The 22550-nt window shown below is 35.9% G+C and overlaps 1 protein-coding gene and 1 pseudogene across 1 annotated transcript in view; both read left to right on the forward strand.

The window, feature by feature from the left end:
• The window catches only part of CRYL1 (crystallin lambda 1), a 165063-nt gene that overhangs the window by 135861 nt on the left and 6652 nt on the right, over positions 1-22550 (forward strand). The window contains exon 6 of the mRNA XM_074303697.1: positions 18086-18191. Coding sequence (XP_074159798.1) covers positions 18086-18191 — 106 coding nt within the window. The remainder of the gene's footprint in view (positions 1-18085; positions 18192-22550) is intronic.
• Positions 13112-14274, forward strand: LOC141559693 (cytochrome c pseudogene; annotated as a pseudogene).

Raw genomic sequence — 22550 nt, forward strand, 5'->3', positions numbered from 1 at the left:
GATGAAAGTCAAGACTGCTAGTGATACATGTTTAACCTATATTAAATTGCTTGCTGTCTAGAGGAGGAGATTAGTGGGGAGGCAGGAGGAAAGGGAGAAAAATTTATAACATAAGGTTTTTCAGGGTGAATATTGAAAACTATGCATGTATTTTGAAAAATAAAAAGGTATTATTATTTTTTTAAATTGCTAGTGATGGTCTGGGATGTAGTGGATGACCTTGTCTTCAGTGCTTTCTTCAGCTGCCTTTGTGACCTCTGTGACAAATTGTTCTCACCCTCCCCATTCTGCCAGAGGAAGTTTTTGTCTTCATATTCTTGGAATAGACATCCCTGTAACTCATTAGTGGGACTGAGGCCTGTGGGTTACCATCAACCCTGGATTAGCCTGTTTGCTGAGAGATTATTGAGTATGGCTGCTGCAGCCCAGACTGCAGCTCCTAAGCCATAGGTGAGAGTTGGATAAACAGGGGGACACCAAAGATAAAGAAGCAGCTTTAAAAAAGACTCAGAGAGCCTCACACCAGAGCTTCTAGTCCTTCCTGAACATCCCAGACACCTCCTCTACAGTAGTAAGGAAAGTTAGAGGAAGCTTAAGGGGTAAGATATACTGCTCTAGACAGGTGAGGATATCCATCAGACCCTCACTTCAAGATGTCCGAAATGCCACTGGAGATGTGAGAATTGGGGGCAGTTTTGTTGTATAATGGGTAGAGTATTGGATTTGGAATCAGGAAGACCAGAGTTTGAATCCTAGTCCTGGTACTTATCATTTGATCTTGAATGAGTTACTTAACTTTTCCCAGCTTCAATTTCCTCACCCGAAAATAAAGAGATAAGAATATCTGTATTGTGTTACTCAATGAATATTTAGAAGCTGATGATGGATCTTAAGGGAGAGGAATACTAACCCAGCACATCTTGTGGGTACTGTGTTTACTGAGTACAGGAATGACAGAGATTTCAGAGAGCTGAGCCATACAGATCTGCCAGAGGGTGAGTAGAAGTGCTGTATCAATACCTGCATCAGATAAGCTTGAACACAAACTTGTAAAGCAATGAAAAGGACTGTGATTATAGTTGTGTGGATAGGACTTCATTAGATGTAGTGCCATGAATTTACAGGGGACTTGACTGTGCAGTCTTGACTGTAGAGAAATAGAGCTCTCTAAGAATTTTGCTAAAGGAAAAATTAAGAACTATGTTACAATTTTTTAATGTATTCATTATTGCATTAAATAAATCTATTTTATGTTTTCCTAAGTTCTTTCAATATTGCTGAGGTTGGAAAAGAGCCAGATTTTTATATTCCCAAATACTGTTTGGGGTCATGAGCCATTGATACTTATATTAGAAAAAGGTGTCCAAGAATGATTGATCCTTTGCATTAGAAATTAGAGTCTAACACACAGATTATTTTTGTAAGAATGTAGAAACACGCCAATCAGAATTGATCATCATATAATCTTGTTATTGTCATGTATAATGATCTCTTGATTCTGCTCATTTCACTTAGAATCAGTTCATGTAAGTCTCTCCAAGCCTCTCTGAAATCATCCTGCTGGTTGTTTCTTACAGAAAAATATTCTATAACATTCATATACCATGACTTATTCAGCTATTCTCCAGTTGATGGGCACCCAGTTTCCAGTTTTTTGCCACTACAAAAAGGGCTGACACAAACAGCAAATATAGTTTTGAACATTCATTTTTATAAGACTTTGTGTTCCAAATTTTTTGCCTTTCCTTCTTCACCTTCTCCCTCCTCAAGACAGCAAGTAATCTGATATGTTTTTAAAATGTATAATTCTTTTAAACATATTTCCATATTTGTCATGTTGTTTAAGAAAAATAAGACCACAAGGAAAAAAAAACATGAGAAAAAAAGAGAAACAAACAAAAGATGAAAATACTGTGCTTCAATCCATATTCTCTCTGGATGTGGATGACATTTTCTATTAAAAGTCTATTGGAATTGCCTTGAATCACCACATTGATGGGAAGAGCCAAGTCCATTAAAACTGATCTTCTTATTATTGTGTACAGTGTTCTATTGGTTTTGCTCACTTCAGTCAGCATCAGTTCAGGATTTTTCTGAAATTGGCCTACTTGTCATTTCTTACAGAACAATAATATTCCATTGCCTTCATGTCCCATAATTTATTCAGCCATTACTTAATTGATAGACATTTATTCAATTTCCAACTCTTTCCACTACAAAAAAAGGACTGCTACAAACATTTTTGTATGTGTGGTAGACTTCTTTAAAAAATAGGTCATATCCTTTGACTCAAAGATCCCACTACTAGATATATATGCCAAAAAAGTCAATAAAAAGAAAGGCTCCATATTCATCAAAACATATATAACAACTCTTTTTATATTGGCATAGAACTTGAGCCAAAGTAAATGCCCATGTTCCTAATTGTCTTCAAAACGAATTCATTATCACCTCCACCATATCCCCCCCCCCCCCCCCCCCCCCCCCGCCCAAACCTCCTCTCTTTCAAACTTACCTATGTTGGTAGAAAACTGCCATTCTTTCAGTCTCCCAGGTTTATAACTGGTGCATTGTCCTGTCTCCTCCCTCTCCTCACCTTATACATCTAATTAGTTAACCAATCTGGCCATTTCTATCCTCCCAGCATTTCTCCCATCTGATTTCTCTTTGTGCTCACATAGTTACCCACCTTAGTTCAGTCCCTCATCACCTCTTGACTAGATTATTGCAACAACCTCCTAATTGACTCCTTGCCTCAAATCTCTGATGTCTCTCTCGTTCTCTAATCCATCCCACACACTACAGCCATAATAATGCTTTTATCAAGCATATATCTGACCATAAGACTCCCCAATTTAGTCAATTCTAGTTGCTTCTTATTGCCTCTAGGATCATATAAAAAACTTTTCTATTTAGCTTTAAAGCTACACACAGTCTGGCCACTTTGTTCCAACCTTGTTGAACATAACTGCAATCCAGCCACACTGGTCTTCTTCCTGTTCTTACACAATACTCCATCCTTCTAACTCCAAGCCTTTGCATTAGTTGTCCTCCATGACAGAAAAGCTTTCTCTCATAGAGTTCCTTTCTTTAAGACTAGGCTTAAGCATTGTCTTTCACATTCCCCAATTGCTAGTGCCCTCCCTCCAAAACTACCTTATATTTTAAACTACTCAGTATATGTTTGTTTTTATTAACTTTTTATTTGTTCTTCATATAACTTTTCATCTACTTCTTGTGATCAAGGAAAGCCATGACCAGAGACTTGTTCCTTGGGGTAGAGTTTGTTTCATACTTTGGTCAAGTATCCTCATTGTTGAACAAATACTTGTGATTGAGTGATTGTTTTTCTTTACATTTTAGGGGGCTCTTCTTTGAATCAACTTCATGAGATAAGTAGCCTTAATTATTGTTATTTCCCTTACTGCTGTGGAAACTGAAGCCCATAGAATTTAAGTGATTTGACTAAAATGGCAGCGGGTTTCCTGACAACCAGCTTTGATCTGGAAGGATGGAGTGAGCAGTGGTGCTGGAAGGAAGGGGATATCGACTCCTTTATTCTAGTCAGAAAAGCAGTGGCTAGTCCAAATTCTAGTTGTTGTTTTTCACATATGAGTAAGGAAGCTACAATTTTTAGGCTTGGAATGCCCTGAAAGATCTTTCCATGTGTTTGGATAAATGATTCCCATTACAGATATTCCACAGTTAGATGCATGGCTGAAAGAATAAATATCAGCTGACTTAATGCGTTGAACCTCACTCCCACTGAAGTCTAGTAGTATGCTAATCATAAATATAGAAAGTGACATCATTCTTTTTGCTGTTTTCAGAGGGGATATTACTAGGTTAGTAGAGAGCAGTAGGTAATGGCATACCTTGAGGTAGGGAAGTTAACTCAGAAGAGTAGGGAAGAGGCATAAAAAGGAAGAGCTGAGGAATAAGCACAAAAACTTTGCATAGGATTAGTCCTATTTACATGTAATGAGGGTGGAATTTAGGGAAGCTATGCCCAAAGGGGTTTTTGTTAGAATTGGAATGTGTAGTCTTACCTCTACAGGTATGGTTCATGAAGTTTTTTGTCATAAAAGGTTTTTTCTTTAAATAATTGAGGTATAATTATACTTTTACCACAGGGCAGAGAATTATACATTCATCCAAATAAAAGTATACCTTTTAAAAAATCAAAGTGTAGTGGTGGTACATGTCTGTAATCCCCTACTGTAGGGAGGCTGAGGCTGGTGGATTACTTAAATTCAGGAGTCTTGAGTTGCAATAAGGCTGTAGCTAATTGGGTTTTCATAGTAAGTTTAACACCAATATATTGAACCACTTCTCCATTCCCACCATTTTTCCCCTTCCTCTCTTCAGGAGTTCAAGAGCTACCAGGCTGCCTAAGGACCTAGGCAGAAACAGAAGTGATCAAAGTTTCTATGTCTACAAGTAGTGGGGTGGGGTGACTGCTGAACTTCCAGGCCAGGCTAGAGAGGGAGAGTCTGTTTGGAAGGAAGGAAGGAAGGAAGAAAGGAAGGAAAGAGGGAGGGAGAGAGGGAGGGAAGGAGGGAAGCAAGGAAGGGAAAAAGAAACAAATATATTTAGTTTTTCCCCATTATCTTTAAAAAAATTTTTATTTATGGTTCTACACTGTCCGATGAGAGAAATTCTAAAGTCACTAGGCTCAAGTGTAGAAGATTTTAACTTCTATATTCCAGGACGCCAGCGCTCTGGGACTTCCTGAGTGAGGATTTCTTGTATTTAAAAAGAGCTTACTTCTTCTAGGCCCTAATAGATGATCATTATGGGTTTGTTTGTTTGTCTGTTTTGAGAAATAGTAGAACTAGATGTTCTCTAAGATTCTTGCCATCTCTAATGTCTATGATTTTTTTCCCCCTACAATTCTATAATTCTTAGCTGGTAATATGAGTAGATCATATGATTTCATTGGTGTGACCCTTCTAAGTATGAAAACTTCCTCTATCAGTGAAGAACTGGCAACTTATCCATAATTTATAGTCATAGAGAGTAATTTGAGGTACAAAGGTTACACATCCAACATTTATCAGTCAGGTGGGCTTCCCTGAATCTAGGGCTTCCAGATTAGAGAAGATGGTCTACTGTATTTACTCTGTGATACCTTTTATTGTGAATTGTTTCATCACTCTTTAGCTAAGCTGGGGGATGAACTTTTCCAAACTTAGCTAGGCTTCTCCACAGACGGCAGACATGCAATCTCTGGTTGGACTTATGCACAAAGCCTTTCCTGCCTGGTGTAAGACCTGCCACAACTTGCTCTCCAGCTCTCAGAGCCTTTGTTAAGTTGAGGTCGTCTCCACCCTGTTATGAGGCAGCAGAGGAGAATGTGAGTGAAAGAAAAGCCCCATTGGATTGTCCCATGGGTTTGCTTCTGGGACGTTACAAGGCAGTTGAATTTAATATAATGTTATCTGTTCAAAGTTCCTCCCCTTCCTATCCTCTCCTTCTTTTATTGGCTCAGAAGCTTTGATCCACTTTGAAACTTGGGCTGGTTTGCCCCTTCTTAGGCATTAGGCAGCCTGCTGCTCATAGAGGGCATCACTTGTCATCCAATGGCCTTTGGCTCTCTTGAAACTTCTGTCCCTCAGTTGTCATGTTTCTTCTGGTCATAGTTATTCCCCATTGCTGTTATCCCATCAGTTTTGGAATGTTTTTACAGAGTAGTTGTTCTAAAGTCATTTCTTCATCTTATTGTGTTAGTTAAGACAGGGTGTACAAATCGATATTCTGGTTAACAAAATGCTTCTGTGCTGCTCTGTACAAATATCTGTGTTTCTCCCTACAAAGGCTTGTAGGCATTAGCATCAGACAGAGCAATCAAATAGGTCTAACCACAAGTGCCTGAGTAATAACATGACAGCTGCACAACAGCCTCTTGTATTTTTTTTTTTAAGTAAAGCTTTTTTTGTTTGTTTGTTTGTTTGTTTTTTGTTTGTTTGCCTTGCTTTTTACCTGGAAGGCAGTGGTGGGTAGGATAGAGTTGACGCAGTTTTTGCTTTTGCTGAGTATGAAAGAAGCAGGTTAAATGAATATGTTGTAAAGGAAGAAACTTAGTTTCCCATGGGAAAAGCCAAATTTACCTCATGCCTGGCTTTTATAGAAGATGCTTTGAATTCTGCACCTATACTGTTAGCTATTGCAGTGATATCTTGCCAGTCAGATGTTCAAAATCAGGCATTCAAAATATATCTGTATGGTTACCAAATACCCATTCTGCTGCTGCTTCTTTGTTAATATCCTTTCATGAGCTCCTATATGTGATTTTCCCTCAAAAGAAAACAAGACTCTTAAGAGTAGGAACAGTTTCATTTCTGACTTTGTACTTTCTAGCACCCCAGTGCATTGTATCCAATATCCAATATATTGGATAAAATACTGGACAAATGTTCTATGGCCCCTCTTGAAAACATTTCCTACCTGGTTTGTATTTGGAGGCTAGTTGGGAGCCTTTAGCCTCTAATTAGTAAAGGTCAAATGGGCTTCTTCATGAATCATAGTTTAAGAGAGGCACAGAATCTACATGAGAGGTTCATTTGTCCAAGGAAAACATACATAAAGTGCTGGAAAAATTATGGTTTCAAATAGAATGATGTGCACTAAAGTAAGAAAAGGGAAGATTTTTTTAAGCCAAGAATTAGTCAAAAAAAAAAAAAAAGGTGGGGGAGAGAAGTTAGGAAGAAAAACAGGAAGAGTGTCATAAAAAAGAATGGAAAAAAAAAAAGATGATGAGATAGTGAAAAGAGCAATGACTTGAGAATCAGGAAACTTGTATTCCAATTCTGACTTTGCAGCCCCTAATATGGATATATTTAACCTCAGCAGCTCTCAATATCCTATTTCATAAGACTGCTTCCAGCTTTAAAATGCTATGACCTAATGAAAAGGGCAGCTAGGTAGTAAAATAAACAGAATGTTGGGCAGAAGACTCCTTTTCATGACTTCAAATCTAGCCTTACACAGTTCCTGGCTGTGTGACCATGGGCAAATCACTTAATCCCGTTTGCCTCAGTTTCCTCATTTGTAAAATGAGCTGGAGAAAGAAATAGAAAACCACTCCAGCATTTTTGCCAAGAAAACCCTAAATAGGGTTACAAAGAGTCGGGCATGAAGTGAAAAATGACTGAACAACAACAACCTAATGTGAAGAGCAAAAGAAAATAGAAGAAAAAGAAGAAGGAAAAAAAAGGATGAATAAATTGAAAATTGAAATAGGTGGATATATGGGGTGATAGGGGTCTTGGTGTGATGAAATTCTTAAACTAAAAGGTGAACTGATTAATTTTAATCACTAACTTTTGGCTCCAAAGAACTGCTGATGAATCACACCTTCCCTCCCATGAAAAGAGTAGAGGGGAATTACAGATAGGGAATATAACATATACCATCCAGTAAGGTTGTTGTATTGATTAGTTTTGCTTAGGTGGTTTTTTCCTTCCTTTCTTTTTCTTTTCCTTCCTTTCTTCCTTCCTTCCAAAAAAGAATTTTATTTTTAAATTTTAATTTAATTTTATTATTATTATAATTGTTATTATTATTATTTTTGCCCAGGATCATACAGCTGGAAGTGTTAAGTGTCTGAAGCTAGATTTGAACTTGGATCCTCCTGACCAGGGCTGGTGCTCTATCCACTGCACCAATTAGCTACTCCTAAGAGAGGATTTTAAGTGGGAGATATGATTATAAGCTAAAAACAACTGGTACTAATGAAATTTAAAATGTTTTTTTCATATCACAGTAGAATTGTGATGATAGAGTCCTTTTTTATCCCACCTCCCAAAATGTTTAGTGTGTTTATAAATTGATGAATGATTGAGAGTGTAGAACGGGATGATGGAAAAGTGGGTATCCTAACAGTATTAATTTATTTACAGATTAGTAAGAGAGAGAAGGCAGGAGAAAATATAAGTAAAAATTCTAAATAATTAGGATTAGAATAATTACTTGTCTTTAGAGCATACCTTTCTTACTACATAACTGCTGCAGCCTTAGATGGAATGTATTTTCCCTTTCCTCCCCTTATCTATCTATTTTATCTTTATTATCACTTATCATTTCCATGTGTCTTGATTTTCCAATTATATTCTAAGAATACAGTTATTCCTTTCACATTGTTGAGGTTAGGGGCATAGTGTCCCCACATTCTGGAAAATCTAAGTTTTTTGGCCATACTTTTACACCAGAGATGTCTGAATTATTATGATATTAAAAGATAAAATAGGTTGATATTACACAATACTATGAATATAGTTTATGCATTTCTGAGTTTCTAAATCTTTTCTTTATTATCTGTTGGCCTTTATGTGTCATCTGCCCCAAAATTCCCATAGTTCTGATGTAGAAGGATTAACTGCATTCTCAGTCACAATCACTCTGTTACAAGGTTTTGCTTAAATCAGTAGTTCTTAACCTGAGGATCCATAAACTTGTTTATTTATTATTTTGATCAGTTTATTTTAATATAATTCATTTTATCCATTTACAAATGTTATTCTGAGAAGGCTTCACTTGAATACCAAAAGTATCCATGAATCAAAAAATATGAAGGACCCTGACCTAAATGTTTTTGAGGAATGTACCTTGTATGTCAAGGATTTTTACTAGGTATGTATTGGGAAGTGTCAGGTCAAGATAAAGTTTAGTTTGCAAGCTCCCTGAAGACAGGGGTCATCAACTTTGAGGACCTAGAAAGACATCTTAAGTTCAGTACTTCAGGGATCTGTGATTTTATTGATGTGGGTACTTTTGAACCAATAGAGATTTCAGCCTCTTAGATGGTCTTTAATGGTTGCTGTGGCCAAAAAATTTGTCACATCATAGCCAAACATTCTTCCTAAAGTTTGTAAAACAAATATATGTGTATATATGTGTACACACACACACACACACACACACACATATATACATATATATATATATATATATATATGTATGTATATATATATATGTATGTATGGTAGGTATGCAGTGTTGAAAGCTTATAAACATGAAACTTCTCTAAGACTTTTAGGACACCCTTCACAGTCCTTTCAGGCCCATCCTCAGAACTCTCCTATATGAGAAAACCTGCCTGGACTAGCATAACTTTTAAGAAGCCCAAAACACTGCCCTACCTCCCAGAGGCATCTGAGGAGGCTTTTACTGGAGCCCAGGCAGAAAGCTGCTGACTAATGGCTTGATCATGCTCTAGTTGTTCCTTCTAACAGTACCCAAATTCCATCTACAAGGAAGTAGAAGTAGGGAGCTGTGTTTAAAGGGACTTCTTTGGTGGATTCTTTATCCACTTTACTTTGGCACAGTCCTATTCATTGACTTTCAGGGCATGGTGCAAGAACATGTAGTCTTATGCCTTAATTGTTTTTATTGTTTTGTTTTCCGTGTGTTAACAATTGCATAACTAGTTGAGGTTTCTTTCTACTTATACCCTGATATTATTTTATTTCAAAGAATGCAATGTAAAAAAATTGACGTAGCAGTAATAGCAGTGTTTTTATTATTGTTGTTATTAACAATAACAATAATAATCAATTAACTAGATCACAGTAACATACTAGAGAGTCTGAAAAATCCAGAAAGTCTGCAAAGTATTAACCAATGATTCTAGGAGTCTTTAGCCAGTTTAATCTTTTGAGCTGAAACAAGAGACATCTCCCAGTTCTTTATCCAGTTGTTAGTATTTTTGAGGCTACATGTGTTATTTATTTCTTTGGTTGGAGCTGACTCATCAGCAAAATGGTATATAATTCACTTACTTGAGAACAGGAACTGAATTAGTGTCTCCATAACTAGTATGGTGCTTGGCATGTGGTAGACATTTAATAAATGTTTGTTGACTGATTGATAGCAATAATCTCTGTAGAATGACCTGGACTTGGAACCCCTAGTACAGTGCTAAGCATTATGTGTAGTGCACTACACTATGGGTATACTTTATAGAGATTTGCTTGACTGGTTAGAAAGCTCATTTACAGGAAAGACAGTAGAGTTGTTCCTATGTAAGGAACACTTTTGACTGAAAGTCTAAATCTGTTACTGAGTGATCCTGAGCAAGTCACTTCAGACTCAGTTTTCTTATCTGTATAATGAGGGGTTTGAATCATGTAATCTTTCAGGACCCTTCAGGTCCCCCTCAACTTAAAAATCTATGCCATTCTGACCTTTCAGATCTTCAAGGAAGAGGGACTCAAACTCTCAGAAGATTAGACAGCACCACTGGAGGAGGACATGTACATAGGGAAAAAGAACAATGAATTTAGAATAAGATGTAGGTTGGAGTTCCAGCTCTCTTGCTAACTAAGCATGTGACCTTACGCAAGGCTTTCTCTCTTAGGGTTTAAATTTCTCTTATTTTCAAAATGGAGGAGTTGGATTAGATGATTTTTAAGATTATTCCTGGATCTGAAGCTATGATTTTATGGCACAGGACTGACTGGTATCCTCTAGCATATTAAGAATGAATAATTCATTTTATAAGTGAAGTAGAAAAGGATAAAGGAAATATTATAATGAAATAATTCTTTGCTCATAATCAGTTAGGAGTTGGATATAGTGGTCTTCTTGGGCTTAAGGCCTTATTGTTGATAACTTTAATTATGCCTATAAAAATAAACTTTTGTTATATCTTCACTTTTTATATAGAATATTCTAGTATCTTTCAAACTCAGAAAATATACATGCATATAATTATATAGAAAAATTACACTGGCATAGCCTCTAGTTTTACATTATTTCATGATTTTAAATGCAAAAATTAAAACTAAATAATTGTTTGAAAGGTTAGCTTAAAAAGTGATCACAAGTTTCCCTTTGCCCAGCTTGGTTACACGTTATAATGCCCATGGACTTCTGGAATGTCAGAGCAGATGAAGAGCTCTTCTGTTGAAAGCTCAGCCCTGCAGTTACACTCATAGGGCACATTTACAAATTGGCTACACACCTCCATGTAACAACAGGTAATAGGGCTAGGAATACCCCTTTTCCCCTCCTCACATACATACACCAGCATTTTGAGAGAGGAAAGGAGGGAAAAATCTGTAACACTCTTCTGACTGCAATTTCAGAATAGTGAATTCCTTATTTTTGAGATTAAAAATTAATCACTTGATTATCCAGGCTAATTTCCAGGCTATGGATTATCTCAGTTGGTTAATAAACATTTATTAAACACTTATTGTGTGTCAAGCATAAACAGATTAAAGAATAAAAACAGGCAATCCTTGCTCTCAAGGAGCTTACAGTCTAATGGGGACACTTTTCTTCTTCTCTCTGGATCCTTTCACTTTGGCAAGCCACTTTTAGGCCATCTCAATGCCATTTTAGGGAAGAGAAAATGACACAAAAACTTCTGACAGTCTCTTTGACAATTTTGTTTTTGTTAACTGCTCAAATGAACAAATTGGCAGGAAGAACTTGTTGGAATTACCCAATCTCATTTAATTTTCCATTTTTGCTTTCTTGATGCTTATTTTAATGCACAACAAAGTGCGGAAGAGTGCTAGATTTAGAGCCAGAAGATTTGGATTTATAAATTCTGTAAATTATCTTCTCTCTGTTGCTTAAGTAATAGATACTTAGCCTTTCTGGAATTCAGTTTCTTCATCTGTTAAGTGAGAACATTGAACTAGATTTCTTCCATGTCTAAATCTTTATCCAATGGTGAGCATTTATTCCATTTGGAAAGATCCAGAATTTATCAGAACTTTTGGAGAAAAAACATTTTTGTTAAAAAATTCAAAACCAAGTGGGTTGAAAGGGGCGATAGCCTTCCAGTTACCCGTTGATTAAGGCTTTTTTAACCCTGTTATTCATGAAAAGACGGTATATATAGAGAATAGACAGCTGAGTTTCCCTGGTAACTTTGGACAGATGGGGAGGAAGAGGAGAAACAGTAGAGGGAGCTCCAGCCTCCATTTCACACACCGTGAGAGAAGATGGGAGATGGGCCCAACAAGGGCAGGGAGGAGCTCTCCACCCACTTGAGAACTTGGAAAGTGGCACAGAGGGCTCATTCAAGATGGGCTCAGGTTTGAAGGGAAGGGCGCAAGCAGTCTTGAGTAAGATTGGTGATGCTTCCATATGCACACAGGCACACACCCTAGATGAAAGGTAGCACCCTCTAAGAATACAATAGGCAGCCCTTTCAAGGAAAGCCTCAAGGATTTGTCTGGTAAATTGTAGTAAAACCAATGATCCTCTGACTGTTTGAACCTGTTGTTATGTGGAGATGTGTGTTTGTAAATGGGCCCTAACTTTTCATCTGCTTGTCTCAGTCATCTGCCAGTTGAGTTTGGTGCTAAACTGGGGCACTTCCGCTCCAACCTGGAGCTGCAAAAAGCCATGGGAGATGGTAGCCCATAACTGATGGTGCAGTTCTTCTTCCTTCCTCACACAATGTTCCATCTGAGAAAGAAGGCACTAGTTTAGGAGATAAGAATGAGAGGTGAAGTGCATACTTCCTTCATAGCCCCTCCCCTAGGAAATAATAATGGGAAGTGGGGGTAGGAAGGAGACAGGTAACTTCCCCTGTTTGGCTTTGGCCCACTTTTTCAGGATTATTTATTATACATTGCTCTCCTTCAGACAATCTGCATTTCAGCCAAAATAGCCTACTTGCTATTTCCCTGTAGACAAAATTTACAAGACATCCCAATCCTGTCTTCATGAATTTTCTGTCTTTCCCACCCCCTTCCCCAACTGCTTTTCTCCTTTGCTATTGCCTCTTAGCATTCTGAATTGCACCTAAGTTTTAGCTGAAGTGCCATCTCCTATATCAGTACCTCTAGAGTGGGGGCTATAGGGTGACCAATCAAGATCCACAAAGAAAATGAGGTTTGGCTCCCTAATTCTGAGCACTGTTCTTTTATAAGAGGTGACAACCAAAGGACTTACTAGTTTTTATCTCCCTCCCACACCTCCCTTTAGAGATTAGGGACAGATGTAATAATAGTCCCATGTGCCAGTAGGACAATGGGAAAGGCTGCAGTAGACTGGAGTTAGGGGCCAGGACCAATAAAAGCCTGGGTTGAGACTGGGGGAAGGCAGAAGAACTGAGGAGTCTGGGGTTGAGGACACCATAGAGGCTAACATGGATTATATGGGGCTGTTACTAGGAGTGTCAGGTCAGAACAACTGGTCCAGTGGATTGGTGGAAGGTGACAGTCAATCAGCAAGCATTTAATTAATAATCACCTTCTATGTGCCAGACAGTGGGGAAACAGATAAAACTGAAGTAATTCCTGTCCTCAAGAAGTTAACATTCTCTTGAAGGAGAAAACATATACATATAAGTATATATGAATAGATACAAAATGAATATAAGATCATTTTAAGGGAAAGACTGTGGTACTGGGGGAGTAGGAAGTCAGTTAAGACTTTTAGAGAAAAATGGTCTTGAATCTGAGTCTTGGAGGAAGCTATGAATTCTAATAAGAATGAAGAGAAAATACATTTTGGGCACTGGGGACAGCTAGTAAAAAGGCATAGAAATTAGAACTTATTGCCATATAACAGGGACAGTGAGAAGGTCACTTTTGCTTTACCAAAGAGTATATGTGAAGAGGAATATTAAGACTGTATTAAGTGTCAAACACAAGACAATATTAAACAAATCTTTGAAAAAGAAGAGTATTTCTCACTGGAGTTGATATCAACGTATTGAGAGAGATAAAAAATGTAGGTGGGAAAAACATGGAGAAGAACAGATATCATTGTCTTGCTAAGGTCTGCAGGTGCCTTCATCAAAATAATTTTGTTTTCTGATGGAAAAAGTGAGATGCTGAAGCTTCATTTTCCAAATGGACCTTAGACCTTCTTATGAACTTATGAGTCATTACTTTGGGCCCTTCAAGAAATGCTTGAAGAAAGAGGAAGTACCGGATGGATAGTGGAGAGTGAGCCAGGTAACACGTATGGGTGCACACTAAGCCAAATTCAGTCAGTGATGTTGAGAAGGGCAAGACGATTTTTGTTGAGAAGCATTTCCAATGCCATACAATTGAAAAATGAGCAAGTACAAGACTGAACCTAATCTGAATAGACTGTTTAATTGGAAGACAGGTCAGTCTCCAACATTCTTTTACACAGATGCCAGAACAAACAAAGGTATCACTGGGAGAGAATACATAGATGGAATACCTGGAAAACCCTAAGAAGTATATCCCTGGAACAGAAATGATCTTTGCAGGCATTAAGAAGAAGGCTGAAAAGTGAGACTTGATAGCATATCTTAAAAAAACTATCAGTGAGTAATAGTTGTCTGGTGACTTATTATAAAAAGATGTCTCTCATGATAGGATTTCTTTTTTTTTTTTTAATGTGTACCATAATTACCTTATTTAAATTAGTTTCATCAACCAGAGAATTTTCATTATGAATGGCTGTTTAAAAATTTTGTTCAACAATCCTAATAAAAGAATTATGTAAATTAGGTAAAAATGTCTAATAATATTCTAGCTAAATGTAGTTATTGAATTACATCAACTTAAAGCCCCCCTGGAGGTAGCATATTAATTTTTTTATTATTAAAGCTTTTTATTTTCAAAACATATGCATAGATAATTTTCAAAATCTACCCTTGCAAAATCTTGTGTTCCAAAATTTTCCCCTCCCTTCCTCCTACCCCCTCCCCTATATATGTTAAACATATACAATTCTTATATACATATTTCATATCAGTGTAGAACATTTCAATATGAAGAAAATGGAACATTTTCAGGAGCTGGGAATGCAGATGAATGGCAGTTGGAATTATTTTTTTTTTGTGATTTCTAATATTGCCATTACAACAAGATGTTTGCATAAAGAATTGGCTCTACTACTACATGGAAATGTTCTTATAAAAGAGAAAAATAACCCTCTTAACAGCTCAGACATTTCAGGAACCCAAATCCAAGAAAGACATAAAGATATTTCTGCAAAGCTGGGTTACTAAAGAAACAAGTTTGGAATCTGAGAAACCATTACTTATATCCAAAAAAATATATGAGGATTTTTCACGCCTGGCTGGACAGGATGATTTCCTAAAGAAAAAAGATGCTTGAAGAAATCTATTGATTTTATTACTTCTAGGTATGGATGAGTTTAAAGGAAGAGTTTCAGAGCAAGGTACTATAATACTAAGAAGAGCTATTAAAAGCATATGACAAATCAGTGTTTTAGCAATGTTAACTGAAATAATCTGCTATCTTTCAGACAACAGTTGTTGTAGTCAATTAAAAAGGTTCATCCTTATCAATCAGTCATGCTTTTTAGCTTGTAGTAATAATAGCATGATTTCCTTAAGTGAGTGGAAGGTTGCTCTCCATATCTTATGGTTGCTGCCCTCTCCCTACCCCACCTTTACCAGTAGTAAGATCCAGGTTCTAGCTAACTTCTTGGGTTTGCTTGCAGGAGCAGATCAGGTGCTACTGATTAACAGGATGTAAAAAGAGACAAGCATTATTGGTTTTCTTTCCTCTCTGCATTTTAAAATCTGTTATAAATGCTGAAGATATTTTTAAATCGGAGAAATCAAGTTTTATTACTTTTGAATATATGATTGACATTAACACTTTTCCCATATGTCAGACAATAATATTGTCACATGAGGTGTGTGAAGTATTCTGAAGAGAGAACAATGATTCTATGATGCAGAGAGGTTGAGAATAGTGTTATCACTTGCTCTCTTATTTTTCTTTTTTTAAAATTTTATTAATTTTATAATTATACATTTTTTGATAGTATATATGCATGAGTAAATTTTTTATAACATTATCCCTTGTATTCATTTTTCCAGATTTTCCCCTCCCTCCCTCTACTCCCTCCGCTATATGACAGGCAATCTCATACATTTTACATGTGTTACAGTATAACCTAGATACAATATATGTGTCTAAATCCAATTTTCTTGTTGCACGTTAAGTATTGGATTCCGAAGGTATAAGTAACCTGGGTAGATATACAGGAGTGCTAATATTTTACATTCAATTCCCAGTGTTCCTTCTCTGGGTGTAGTTGTTTCTGTCCATCATTGATCAGCTGGAAGTGGGTTGGATCTTCTTTATGTTGAAGATATCCACTTCCATCAGAATATATCTTTATATAGTATTGTTGTTGAAGTGTATAGTGATCTTCTGGTTCTGCTCATTTCACTCAGCAACAGTTGATTTAAGTCTCTCCAAGCCTCTCTGTATTCCTCCTGCTGGTCATTTCTTACAGAGCAATAATATTCCATAACCTTCATATACCACAATTTACCCAACCATTCTCCAATTGATGGACATCCATTCAACTTCCAGTTTCTAGCCACTACGAAAAGAGCTGCCACAAACATTTTGGCACACACAGATCCCTTTCCCCTCTTTAGTATTTCTTTGGGATATAAGCCCAGTATGCTCTCTTATTTTTCTATTATCAACTGATAGTGGAGCACCCAGAGGGCCATACCCTCATCAGAGAAGGTGCTGTGCTCTATGAACAAAGCAGAATTGAAGTAGCTCAAAAGAAACTCAAGATGTGCAAATTTAGAGAATTCACCCCAAATATTCACGTGGACTATTTGTGCCTGATCTTTGATAGAAAATTCTGAGCTCTTATTGGTCTGATCAGCCACAATTATACACACTATAAATGATATCATTTTAGTCCTTTTCGAGAAATAAGGAACGCAACCATCAAGATATATTGTTATAATACAAAGTGTTAAAGCAAATCTGCAAAATAACAATAAATAATTAATTCTCAAAAATAATAGGGTCCATTCAGTAATAATATTTTAAGAAAGCAAAAAGGTTTTTTGAAGTATTAATAAAGATGCTTTAAATATTTCATCTTTGTCTCTGAATTTCTATTTTTGTGTATACTTTATAACATAATATATTTCATAATTGTTAAAATGTAATGTAATTATTAGTAAACCAATATGTAGATATACTATATCTATATATACATATCTATATATATGTAGAATTCCTAAATAAGTAAATATACATAATTAGGGGATATACTAAAAAAATTTTAACTGTATAAATATTTGGAGATAACTGTCCTACATGAGACTTCTGTTCTTTCCAATTCCGAGCCTTCTTCCTTGGAAATGACTGTTTATTCTGTATATTGGTTTTAAATATCAAATAAATTCATGTTGTTTTCTCTTATCATCATGTAAGCTCCTTGAGGGCAGAGACAGTTTCATTTTGTCTTTATACCTCATGCGTATACCATAGCACACAGCAGATGCTTAATAAATGCTTCCTGAACCTCGAAGGATTTTTTTTTTTACCCCCAAATAATTTAAATACACAAGTTGAATGGGTTCTTCAGTAGTAAGAGTTTACATCCTGTTTGCAAAATTTTGAGTCCTAACTTTGCAAGTGAAGACCTGGGAAGGATCCTAAGCAGCTCTTTATCATATGTTCACTTTTATTAAAAGTTGAACTAGGAAGACCTTAAAGTGACATTTTTTGTTTTGTTTGGGATTTATTGTTTCTTTTTCTTTCTTTTTTTTTTTTTCCTGGTGGTTTCATTTCTCTCTTTCCATTCCTGAGAAAATGGAGACTGCAAGGAGAACTCTTTTCAGTTTCCCATCCAGTTTTTCTCCTCATTTCTTCCTTTTGTCTTCTTAAAAGCTTCAACTGGTAAATTGCAGTATTTAGAGTTTGAAGGAACCTAAGAGATCATTTAATTCAAACCCTTCATTTTCCAGATGAGGAAACCAAGCCTCAGAAATCAGAAGTGCTTTGCCCAGAGTCATACTGGATACAAAACCATATTTTATGACCAGGCCTCACAAGGAATCTACTTTGTCTATATATGATTTCTGGAATATATGTCCAGCTCTAATTTCCTTGAACTGTTTCACGTATCTGTTTATTTCATTATCTGTTGTGAAATTTGCATATTCATTCTTATACTCCACAGACCAGAAAAAGTATAACAAAAACTTCATCTAGATTAACTGAATTAGAGGGTTATTTCTTGACATTTTGCTCCATAAGACATGCTAATCACAGTGGTGTTCATAATGAAATTGCTTTGCTATTCAGAGTACTGACTGATTTTACACCATTTTTTTTTCATTTAGGAAGGACTAGTATCTCCCTCTGATCTTGATATCGTGATGTCAGATGGTCTTGGAATGCGATATGCTTTCATTGGACCCTTGGAAACAATGCATCTCAATGCAGAAGGTATTTTTTGATTTGAAAATTAGAATTAAATTGAGAATTTCTTGTTATGTGATATTTTTTTTATTTCAGTTGAATTTTTGTTGGGCAGAAACAAACCTCATCCAAGTAATTTTACTAGGTCTGGCTTTATAAAAATAACATCACCAAAAAAAAAAAAAAAAAAAAGAAAGAAAAAAAAAAAGAAAAGAAAAAAAAGAAAAAACAAACTCAAAAAAAGGTAACATTATATAAACTAATCTTTTAGGTTCTGTGACTAGCTTAATTGTTTTATTGTTTCCAGCTTTAAAAAATAAGTAAATATGCTTTGAAACCTTATTCTTGGTGTGGCACATACCTTGGGGCTCCCTCACCTAACTCTCACTGACATCAGCTGTTTGCCCTCTAAGACCAGTAGCTTCTTCTCCTTTCAGGATTGAAAAGGCAACTTTATGAGTAACTGTTCTGCTTAGTCCACTGCTTTGCATCTTTCTAACAATTAGCCAGTAAATTCAGTTCTTTAATATAGGCATTTGCTCAAATGGCATAGTAAAAACAGTAGTTACAAAACATTTCCCTCAACACCAATGGTACTCTCTCCCAAAAGAACTTCAGAGGTCTAGAATAGAAAAGAGGAAACAAACTTAAAATGAGGCACATTTATAAGGTGTAAAAGTGACCCAAAACAACTCATCACTCTGGAAATTTAGGGCTTCAGTGTTGTTGGGGTCTTCAGAAGATCCTTATAATGTTTGCTGTGGGTGTGGTAGAATAAAGCCATTTTGCTCATATGTCTCTACTGGATACATGGGGTTTTTTTCTTTTTAGGTCATGGCCATTTGGATACACAATCAGTTATTCAGCTGGGCCAGGCAGGTCACTTGGAAGTTGTATGGGCTCCTCATTAGGCTGGATAATATAGCTATTGGATGAGATAAGCAGGTTGTTCAGCCACAGGGCTCTTCTTGGCTGGATGGATCAATGTACTAGATGCCCTAGTCTTGTTCTTTCATAGATAGCTGTCAGCTAGGGCATTTACATTTAGCTTAGAATTGTCAGAAACCTCTTCCTTTTAACTCACTCAGAGGCTCAACTCTGAGATTGTCTGACATCTTTAGGCAAGAAATGGTTGGACCAACCATTCATGGTTTAGAAGCTGAGTGAGTAACTAAGTTACAATTTTACTTTTGTATAGAGGAAACATGTTCTAAAGTTAGGCATTTGTTTAGATAAGGATACAGGGTATTCTTTCTCAGAACTGTGAACGTACTAGTCTGATGATAGAAGGATTAGTATTGAGATCACTCTTCTGAATATGAGATGTTCGCATGAAGATTCTGGCTATATGATCTTGGTTTCTGAACCTTCCTTTCCACTTCTATAAAATGAGGATAATCATATTTGTACTACTCATTTCACAGGGTTGTGTTGAGAAAAGTTCTATGTTAGCTTTAAAGCACTGTATAAATAAATTGAGCTACTATTATCATCATAACAGTCTAGGGAATTAGGGTTAAGGGAATAATGTCCTGGTATGTCATTTGTTTAAAATGATAATTTTTGGTACTTTCATTTTTCTACATAAAATATACATACAGTCTTAACAAGTAGTGAACATCCCTTAATAACTTAGATTTAAGTAAAAATTCTGTGGCTTCATTATACTTTCCTTTCTTCCCTTCCTCCCAAATCCACTGATTTAAGTTAAGTGTAAGTCATTATGCTAGGTACTGAAAACAATCAAAGGATATCCCAGGTACCCATAGAAATCACAGGGGAAAAGGGCATTGAGAATAGTTTCACCTTTTAAACAAATAGTAATAGAGGCCAGTGAAACCAGAAACTTGAGAAGTCCATAAATAGTGTGCTATAGACAGGATGGAGGCCTATAATAATTTTTTAAACAAGAGACATCTGATAAGAATATCTAGTGGGCTGAATATTACAGTGATTTGGATTTCAACTTCAGTGCATTCCAAAAGGCCAGGGATAGACATATAAGAAATTATTCAGAATACATTGAAAGCCCTGTAATCCCCGTTACCCTTCTTAGAGAAATCAGGATCTATCAAATGGGAAGTTAGAATAGTTTTTTTCCTTTTATTGTTGTTTTATGATAATATTTTCATAAAGTCAATGTACCAAAAGGTTTATCCAGACTTAATAAAATAACTCGCCTAAGATTTTTTTCTGCCTCTGAATTCAACTGAAACATGACCCTCCCCCTCAGTACCCTCTAGCATGTATGTATTTCTTTTTGTATCTTTTTTTCCAAAATACAAGTGTGAGAAGATTTTTACACATAGTTTTGTTCCTTAGACACAGGCAGTATTAGATGAATTTTGAAAGGAAGAAAGAAAAGTATAGTTATGCCACAGGTTTTCTTCTTGTACCTCTAAATGATTTTGTTAGATCCATTAATTGTTTATTTCTATTTGTGCATGGTATGTAGACATGAGAAAATATCAAAAAGTATTGTTTTTGCAAATGACACTTCAGTATACTTTTTCCCTAACTCTTAAGCTGTTATGAAGATATAATAATTACATGCATTTTTTTTAACATAGTGCTTCAAAGCATGCACAGAATTTTCCTCACAAAACCCCTGTTAAATAGATAGTGCAAGTATAATTATCTTCATTTTACAGAGGTATTTCTCTCCTTACACATAGATTTGATTTTTATAATTAAGAATTACCCAATGGATCACTTTGATTCATTTATATGATAATATTGTTCATCTAATATTAAAAGGCCAGTTGATTGAATCTATGGTCTTTCCTGAAGTAGGAGTTATCAGTTTGTTTTCTGGCTGAACTAGTGACTCATTCATTCTAGGCAGAAGAGGAAACTAAGATTCAGATTCCAAGGTCAAACAGTCAGGATCTTCATAAAAACATTACCTCAACACAAATCTATTTGTTATCAGACTTAATATTAACTTTTATGTCATAATTTATTCAACTACTTGATAGGTACCCCTTTAGTTTTTAGTTCTTTGCCACCACAAAAAGAGGACTTTTTCTTCTTTCACTGAATTCTGGGACAGAGGTACAGCAGTGGTATCACTAATTTAAAAAATATTTGGCACTCTATCCACTGTGACACTTAATGTCTAAAAGAGATCTTAGAGACCATCTAATCTAAGTCCTCTTTCAATAAATGTCCCTTTTACAACATTCTTCATAAGTAGTCACTGAGCCTTCATTGAAGACCCCTAGTGAGAAGAATCTCTTCCCTCCCAGGGGAGTCCATTCCACTTTGGGAGAATTGAAATTGTTAGAATATTTTTATATTTAGCAGAAATCCACTTAACTGTGTCTCATTGCATCTTCTATCCACTGTCATCCTTCTGAGAAGGATGCTATCATCAGATGCAGATTGAATCCCTCTTTCGCATTTTGATTTTTTTTAGCTGGGATTTATTTAATAGTTTTTTTATTTTTCCAAATAAGAGATAGTTTTCATCATTTACCTTTGAAAAATCTTGTATTCCAATTTTTTTCCCCTTCCTCCCGTCCTCTCCATTCCCCTAGACAGCAAGCAATCCAACATAGGTTAAACATGTACAATTTTTATAAACATATTTCCATATTTGTCATACTGCACAAGAAAAACCTGATCAAAAAGGAAAAAAGAACATGAGAGAAAAAAAACAAGTAAACAACAACAAAAAAGGTGAAAATTTTATGCTTTGATCCACATTCGATCCACATAGTTCTCTCTCTGCATAGGTATGACTCTTTCCATGTAAGTCTATTAGAATTGCCTTAAATCACCTCATTACTGAAAAAAATCCAACTCCATCACAATTGATCATCACATAATCTTATTGTTGCTTTGTACAATGTTCTCATTTCACATAGCATGAGTTCCAAGCTTTTCTGAAATCAGTTTGCTCATCATTTCTTAGAGAATAATAATATTCCATTACATTTATATACCATAACTTATTTAGTCGTTCTCCAACTGATGGGTATTAATTCAATTTCTAGTTCCTTGCCACTACAAAAAGGGCTGCAACAAACATTTTTTCCATGTGTGGGCCATTTTCCCATTTTTATGATCTCTTTGGAATACAGACCCAGTAGAGACACTGCTAGATCAAAGAATACGCAGTTTTATAGTCCTTTGGGCAGAATTCCAAATTGTTCTCCAGAGTGGGTGCATCAGTTCACAGCTTCACCAACAGTATATTAGTGTCCCAGTTTTCCTATATCTCTTATAATATTTATCATTATTTACATGAAAGCCCTTTAGAGTCTTGAAGGCAGCTGAAAGCTATTAATGTTAATCAATAAGTGTTAAGCATCTACTATTTATTAGGCACTATTCCAGATATTGAGTCTGCTCTTCCTTAGGCTAAATATTCACAGTTCCTTT

Source organism: Sminthopsis crassicaudata, chromosome 3 (genome assembly GCF_048593235.1).
Source record: "Sminthopsis crassicaudata isolate SCR6 chromosome 3, ASM4859323v1, whole genome shotgun sequence".
Taxonomy (NCBI): domain Eukaryota; kingdom Metazoa; phylum Chordata; class Mammalia; order Dasyuromorphia; family Dasyuridae; genus Sminthopsis; species Sminthopsis crassicaudata.